Below are 8,563 nucleotides of genomic sequence, written 5' to 3' on the forward strand. Positions count from 1 at the left end.
GCGTTTTTTTTCCACTTTTTTCCATATTTAATATGGTTCACACTTACGGTATAAAGTAATAATTTTGACGTAAAATTTAATAATTTTCAGTCAAATCATCATGTTTTACATAATATTTTTTTCGTTCGAATCAGTGTATATTACATAATATTTCGTCATAACATAACTAACAAAAAATGATATTTTAGTAGTAAAAAATAGCAATTTTAATATAAAAAATAATATTTTTCGTATGTAAAATAATTTTCATTAAAATCAACATATGTTGCCAATGTCTCTTCATTACTAACTAAAAAAAAAAGATACTTTTATGATGAAAAATAATATTTTGGACATAATTTTTTTTTTTTATGAAACAAGTCGAATCGGTTAGATATCCAAGATATAAACCCAAATCAATTTGATGAAGAAATCCAGTTCCATCTAAAAAATAGTAAAAACTTGTGTGAGACGGTCTCACGGATCGTAATTTGTGAGACCCACCTGCGAAATTTGAGATAATAAAACCCGAAAAAATAAAGAATAAAATGGACACCGAGATTTACGTGGAAAACCCCTAAAAATTATTAGGGTAAAAACAACGGGCAAGATGAAAAGAATTTCACTATAATATTTTGTGGTGTACAACTCACTCACTGTGTTTCCAAAGAGAACACACACTTTCTTAATACAGGAGAACAAAACACCTCACAAATATTATAGAACTAAGCACTCAAATGCTTATAAGATGAGAGAAAACTCGAAAAAGTAATGATTTCAGAATGAAGAGGGGAGCTCTATTTATAGAGCCCCTTGACCGTGTGAACACGCGTTTTATACGCGTAAAACACGTCTTCCGTCTTCTGAAATGTTAGCCAATCACCACGTTTAAAATTCAGCATACATTTAATATTTCTTGGCCCCATTTGCCGACATTTCTCCCACTTGATTGAGAATCAAACACATCCCACACATCCTTTCAATCTTGCCATTCACTGCTGCTTACATTTTCGCTAGGCCACTTGAGGATCTACACCACTCAAACTTATCAGTGTTCACTGGCTTGGTCAAAAAATCAGCTATGTTATCCTTCGTATGGATCTTCTGCATATCCACGCTTCCTTCTTCTACTACTTCTCGCACAAAATGAAATTATACTCCAATGTGTTTCGTCCTGGAATGAAAGGCTGGATTTCCTTGCGATATGCAAGGCACTCTGACTATCACAAAATAAAGGAACATTCTCTTGTTTGTGCTGGATCTCCTCCAATAACCTTTTAATCCATATTGCCTCCTTGCAAGCTTGAGTAGCTGCCATATATTCTGCTTCTGTTGTAGATAACGCCACAATTGTCTGCAGTTTTGAAACCCAGCTTACTGCTCCCCCTGCAAGTGTAAACACATAACCAATAGTAGATTTCCTCTTATCAGGATCACCTGCATAATCTGAATCGACATAGTCCATGAGTGTAAAATCTGATCCTCCATAACATAATACAACATTCCAGGTACCCTTAATGTATCTAAGGATCCTCTTGACAGTTCTCCAATGCTCTCTTCCAGAATTCGCCATATACCGACTAACTGCTCCCACTGCTTGAGCAATGTCCGGTCTTGTACATATCATGGCGAACTTCAAACTTCCCACTGCTGATGCATATGGTACTCGAGACATCTCCATCCTCTCTGCTTCACTGCTAGGGCACATCTCGGAGGATAACTTGAAGTTAACAGGAAGATGGGTCGAAATTGGCTTACTATCTTGCATGTTGAAGCGTTGCAAGATTTTCTTCAAATAATTTTTCTGGGAAAGCCAAATCTCTCTGTTACTTCTATCTCGGTGAACTTGCATCCCTAGAATCTTGTTTGCTGGTCCCAAGTCCTTCATATCAAATTTCCTAGCCAACTGTGCCTTCAATCCTTGGACCAGATCTTTGTTGGGGCCTGCTACCAACATGTCGTCCACATACAACAGCAAAATGATATAATCATCACCAGACCTCTTGAAATACGTACAAGGGTCTGCACTCAGTCTGTTGTATCCAAGGCTCATGATATAGGAATCAAATCTCTTGTACCAACATCTCGGCGCCTGTTTGAGAGCGTACAGAGATTTCTTCAACCTGCAAACCAAGTTCTCTTTGCCTTTTTCCGCAAAACCTTATGGCTGGAGCATATAGATTTCTTCTTCAAGATCTCTATGAAGAAACGCCGTTTTCACATCTAGCTGTTCTAGATGTAGGTCAAACACCGCACACAATGCCAACACCACTCTGACTGTTGTAAGCCGAACCACAGGGAAAAATATCTCATTGAAGTCAATGCCTTCTTTCTGAGCATACCCTTTATTCCATCAGCATAACCCAAGAAGATACATTTTCTGGATTTCGAATCCAACTTTGATCTTTCTTGCTCATTGTACAGAACGTACACATGACTTCCAAATGTATGCACATGAGAATAATCTGTCGGCTTCCCGGTCCACATCTCCATCGGAGTCTTCAGATCAATCGCCACTGAAGGAGAACGATTGATAATATAACAAGCGGTTTTGACTGCTTCTGCCCAAAATGACTTTTCTAGACCTGCAGTCCTCAACATAGCTCTTGTTCTGTCCAACAAAGTTCTGTTCATCCGCTCCGCCACTCCATTCTGTTGAGGTGTGTAAGCCGCCGTGAACTGTCTCTTGATGCCCTCATGTTGACAAAATGCATCAAACTCATCACTGGTATATTCTTCTCCATTGTCAGTCCTCAGACACTTGATTTTCTTTTCTGAATCAAGTTCAACCCGCGCTTTGAAATCTTTGGAGACTTGGAAAACATCTGATTTCTTCTTGATTGGATACACCCAACATCTCCTAGAGAAATCATCAATGAACGAGACAAAGTATCTCGCTCCTCCTAGGGATACAACCGGTGCTTGCCAAACATCCGAATGAATCGGCTCCAATATGCTTTTGCTCCTGGCAGTAGAAGTGCCAAACTTTAATCTGTGTTGTTTACTGGTAACACAGTGCTCACAAAAGGGTAGTGACACTTTTGTAAGTCCCGGCAGCAGCTTCCGTTCTGAGAGAATTTTCAACCCCCGTTCTGACATATGCCCGAGCTTTCTATGTCATAACACAATTAATTTTTCTCTTGAACCATTTGATGCAACAGCTAGCTCCGCCTCTTTGTGTGTTTCTCCCAAAAGTACATACAGATTTGCAGCAATCTTTTCCGCCTTCATAACCACAAGCGCGCCTTTCACAATTTTCATGATCCCGTTCTCGATACGAGTTTTGCACCCGATGTCATCCAATTGCCCCAAGGACAAAAGATTTTCGTTAGTCCTTTCACATGTCGTACCTCCTGTATGGTGCGAATGGTGCCATCAAACATTTTAATTTTGATAGTACCGACCCCAGCGATTTTCAAGGCATGATCATTTCCCATGAATACAAATCCTCCTGAGAGTGGTTCATAATGATCAAACCATTCTCTCTGAGACGTCATGTGCCACGTGGCACCTGAATCCATAATCCACGTGTTACAAAATTTGTGCCTGCCTTCTACAACAGTTGCTGCTTCGCTGAATAATATTTCACCACTGCCTGAAGTACTGGCCACATTTCCTTGAGAGCTTTTATCGATACTCGTACACTCTTTCTTGAAGTGCCCTTTACCGCCACATTTAAAGCAGTAAATATTTTTCTTCTTACTTCTCGACTTTGATCTACCTCGCCTTTGGCTCCCACTGGAGTCACGGTCCATAAATCTTCCTCTTATCATCGGCAAAGCCTCTGCCTGCTTCGAGGTTACCAACATATCTTCCTTATTCTTGTGCCGGCTTTCTTCTCCGAGAACCGCAGTTAAGACATCGTCGAATCTTAGAAAGCCCATAAGAATATTGTTGGTAATGTTGATGATAAGTTGATCATATGAATCTGGTAGACTTTGAAGTAGAAGCTCCGCACGTTCATTTTCCCCTATTTTATGCCCCATGGAAGTGAGTTGGGCAAATAGAGTATTTAGTGTGTTGATATGGTCGGTCATCGATGAGGATTCCGCCATCCGAAGAGTATAAAGCCTTCTCTTTAGGAAAATCATGTTGTGTAGGGACTTGACCTCGTACATCTTTGTCAGAGTATCCCAGATAACTTTGGCTGTTTTTATCTCAGAAATACTTGACAAAACTTCATCTGCTATAGCCAAGTGTAAATTGGCAACAGCATTATCATTCATCTCATTCCACTTTCCATCATCCGTAACTTCCACCGGTCTATCTCCAATAGCCGCCAAGCAATTTTTCTTTCTTAAAACTACTTGTATCTTTTTTTTCCACAGCATAAATTTGCTTCCATTGAACTTTGCTATCTCGTACCTTCCCGCCATTATGTCTACAATAATTTCAGTAGACTGGACAAAATAATCCCGCCTTAAATAAAAAATCTCAAAAAATCTTTTTAGATGTGGAAGATCAGTCTAGGCTGCAACCACAGAGCATACTCAGAATTTTAAGAAATTTTAAACCAAGGCTCTGATACTACTTGTTGGTCCCACGTGCGAAATTTGAGATAATAAAATCCGAAAAATAAAGAATAAAATGGACACCGAGATCTACGTGAAAAACCCCTAAAAATTATGAGGATAAAAACCACGGGCAAGATGAAAAGAATTTCACTATAATATTTTGTGGTGTACAACTCACTCACTGTGTTTCCAAAGAGAACACATACTCTCTTAATACAGGAGAACAAAACACCTCACAAATATTATAGAACTAAGCACTCAAATGCTTATAAGATGAAAGAAAACTCGAAGAAATGATGATTTCAGAATGAAGAGGGGAGCTCTATTTATAGAGCCCCTTGACCGTGTGAACACGTGTTTTATACGCGTAAAACACGTCTTCCGTCTTCTGAAATGTTAGCCAACCACCACGTTTAAAATTCAGCATACATTTAATATTTCTTAGCCCCATTTGCCGACAAATATATTATTTGGGTCATCCATGAAAAAGAATTACTTTTGTGCTAAGAGTATTACTTTTTATTGTGAATATCGGTATGATTGACGCTTCTCACAGATAAAAATTCGTGAGATCGTATCACAAGAGACCTACTTCTAAAAAATTTATAACTTCGACTAGTTTATATTCTGAAGAAATAACCGAAAACCAAATCGAAACAATTGAAATAAAAATTTAGAAAATTCAAAATCTATAGATTAATCAAGTATCGGTCATTTCGATTTATCCAAAATTCAGTTGATCCGGGCATACCAACACAAAGTTTAGTTGAAAGGGAGGTAAACGGGTAAAAAAAAAACCAAGAGATTTAAAACGGGTCCGAAAAAGGACAAGGCCCCAAGGGACAGCGAGGATCTGCGGAATGTGAGACTGGAAATGGAATTCGCATGCACTGTTCCATGATCCTCCGTACTCCCCCTGATCATGACCACTCAAGATCCGCCACGTGGTAGAAAACAGTTATCCGTCGCTTTCATAGTGGTGAATAGGGACAAAAGGACAGGAGCGCCGCGACATGTCGGTGGCTGCCGCTGTGTCACTGTCAGCTCCGCCGCTGCGCTTGCCACAGGTCTACGGTTCGTGCCACCGCTTCCTTCTCTTTATTTTTACTGGAAAAGTGAATCCGCTGATTTTATTGTTATTAAATGAAGACAGGAGGATTATCCACAAAGTTTTCTCGAAAAAATAAATTGTTTTGAGAAATATTTATAATAAATTTAAAATTTTCAGATTTGTGAATTTTTTCTTACATATATATATCTAAGTTGACAAAACTACATTATAAAAATCAAATAAATTTAAAATTTTCAGATTTCCGAATTATTTTTAGAGTAAGTTTCTTGTGAGACGGTCTCACGAATCTTTATATGTGAGACGGGTCGACCCTAACGATATTCACAATAAAAAATAATACTCTCAGCATAAAAAGTAATATTTTTTCATGGATGAACCAAATAAAAGATTCGTCTCACAAAATACGATCCGTGAGAACATCGAACACAAGTTTTTGCCTTATCTTTAACATCTTAAATTGATCCAAAGAATGAATTTTTTCCTCGTTCATTTGTCTCATATAATGAACAAAGAAGTTTGTTTTGAATGATACAAAACTGTAAAGACAACTTTGCCTTTATTAAGAAATTATGTTCACTAAAATGGGAAAAAAAGTTTTATCAATATTGTCGTGTGAAATATGGAAATTGCAATATTAGAAAATTTAAGTTCACCTTCCAAACCGTAAAGACAACTTTGCCCTTGTTATTCAATCAAACCCCCTCCCAAGTCCCGACAAACATAACTTTACAAATAAACCAAATGGTCCAATATCATAAGCAAACAACAAAAAGGTCACATTTTGGCAATGGTTTTGGCAGAAATTTCCTTTTAAAATCCTCATTTTCATATTTCAAGACAAACATCCTCTTGACTTTATATATATATATATAATATTAAGAATCTTCGGACAAAAAAGCTGGTCAGTTTTTTTATTTCCCAATTTTACTCTTATTTTATATCAAAGTTACATTTTTGTTTTTATTTTTTAAATGTCAAAAAAACATTTTTTTTATTTTTTTAAATTACAATTATTCAAATAGCACTTTAATCCTCGATAATTTGTCAAATTTCACTTTAATCTAGAGATAATTATTAAAAAACTGTACACGCACGACACTGTACACGCGCGTCGCGTGTACAAAATAGCTAGTGTATATATATATATAAACCCCCCCCCCCCCGCCCCTCTCCCTCAATATAAATTCTCTCAACGTAGCAAACCATATTCTTTGAACCTCACTCCAAGCTTTTTGATTCCTCCAATGGCACAGGTTACCCTCCCTTCCCAGCTGCTCTTCTTGCTCGCATCGGTCTCCTTCATGCTCCTTTCAGTATCTTCACAGCCACCGCTCGGCGCGGCGGAGCAAGAAGCGGTGTACCGAGTTCTTGAGTCCATCAATTCCGGTATCCCCTGGCGCACGCTTTTCCCAGATGACATGTGCGCCTCCGCCCCACACGGAATCGTCTGCGACTACTTCTCCGACACCTCCGCCGTCAGGGCCCATGTGACGGAACTGAGCTTTGGATACGTCTCCGACTATTCTCCCAACCCTCCTTGCGGTTCCTACTCCACCTTCCAGCCTTCTCTTTTAACCCCGATCCTTCACCTCAAGAAGCTCTTCTTCTATAAATGCTTCACCGAAAAAGAAATTCCATTTCCGGATTTCTCACCATTGTTATCTACCTCTCAAGCTTCCTCTTTAGAGGAGCTGGTTTTTGTCGAAAATCCAGGTTTATCCGGATCTCTGGATGGCAGGATCGGTAATTTCAGCGGTTTGAGGAGGTTGGTTTTGACAGGAACAAGTGTTTCAGGCGAAATCCCACGAGGGTTTGGCGAGTTGATAAATATGGAACAGCTCACGCTTTCGAGGAACAAGTTTGAAGGTAAGATTTCTGCGAATATTTTTCAGAACTTGCAGAAACTGAAGGTTCTTGATTTGAGTGAAAACGGGTTCAAAGGAAGCGTGCCAGAATCCATTGGAAACTTGACTGATTTGTTAAAGCTTGATTTAAGCTACAACGAGTTTTCAGGAAGAATCCCAGAAATGATCAAGAACTTGAACAGTTTGGAGTTTCTTGATCTGAGTTACAATCGTTTTGGCCACTTTGGAGTGCCACTGTTCTTGTCCGAGCTGCCCAGCTTGAAGGAAGTGTATTTGAGTGGGAACTTTCTTGGAGGGCAGATTCCGGAGAAATGGGGAAATCTTGGGGGCATTCTTGGGATTGGGCTATCGGGGGTAGGACTTTTTGGGAATATCCCAAAATCAATGGGGATGACTCTGAAAAAAGTGTGCTATTTAGGGCTTGATAACAATATGCTTGAAGGGATAGTGCCTGAGGAATTTGGGGCTTTGGAATTTGTTACAGAGTTGAATTTGGAGAACAATAACTTGACTGGAAGGGTTCCATTTTCTGCTGACCTTGTGTCCAAACTTGGGAAAAAGTTGAAGTTGGAGGGCAATCCGGACCTTTGCATCGACGAGGGATTGAGGTCTGCTAAGTTCAGTGGTGTGCTGGGGCATCTGAAAGTGTGCAGACAGCCAAATATTCCCCAAACTGCCCTTCTCTTTGACAATTTTTATCCAAGGAGACGTAGCTCTTATGCCTTGATATCCCTAGGGTTTGTGTTTTCTTGGTTTTGGTAGGGGAAAAAAACAAGGGTTGGGGTATAAATCTGTACAAATTTGCCTACAACCAATTGAATTTTGAATAGGAAATCTTGTTAAATTCAAGCGTTACAAATGTTGGGGGAGAAGGGAAATTATGTAATTAGAGATCTATTTATGGTACTTACTGTTCAATTTTCTTCATAGCTATCCATTTCTTGCATCATGCTACTTGTTATTATTGTAAAGCAAATAACTTGAAATCAAAACACCAGCAATAATTTGGCAAATCTTGGACAGAATCTTGGTTTTTTGGAACAGCCCTTATGATGGCATGCATGGAAAATAGTTATTGCTAGTGCCTAATAATCCAGCTATTTATGGATTGAAGGGGACTTGACATATTCATC

At 39.0% G+C, this 8,563-nt stretch overlaps 1 protein-coding gene across 1 annotated transcript; it reads left to right on the forward strand.

Moving 5' to 3' along the window:
* Positions 1-6,737: 6,737 nt before the first annotated feature.
* LOC142555261 (uncharacterized) lies at positions 6,738-8,400 on the forward strand. The gene has a single exon (XM_075666037.1). It carries the CDS (start codon positions 6,810-6,812, stop codon positions 8,190-8,192), a length of 1,383 nt encoding a protein of 460 aa, XP_075522152.1. The 5' UTR covers positions 6,738-6,809; the 3' UTR covers positions 8,193-8,400.
* Positions 8,401-8,563: the final 163 nt, after the last annotated feature.

Source organism: Primulina tabacum, chromosome 9 (genome assembly GCF_025594145.1).
Source record: "Primulina tabacum isolate GXHZ01 chromosome 9, ASM2559414v2, whole genome shotgun sequence".
Taxonomy (NCBI): Eukaryota; Viridiplantae; Streptophyta; class Magnoliopsida; order Lamiales; family Gesneriaceae; genus Primulina; species Primulina tabacum.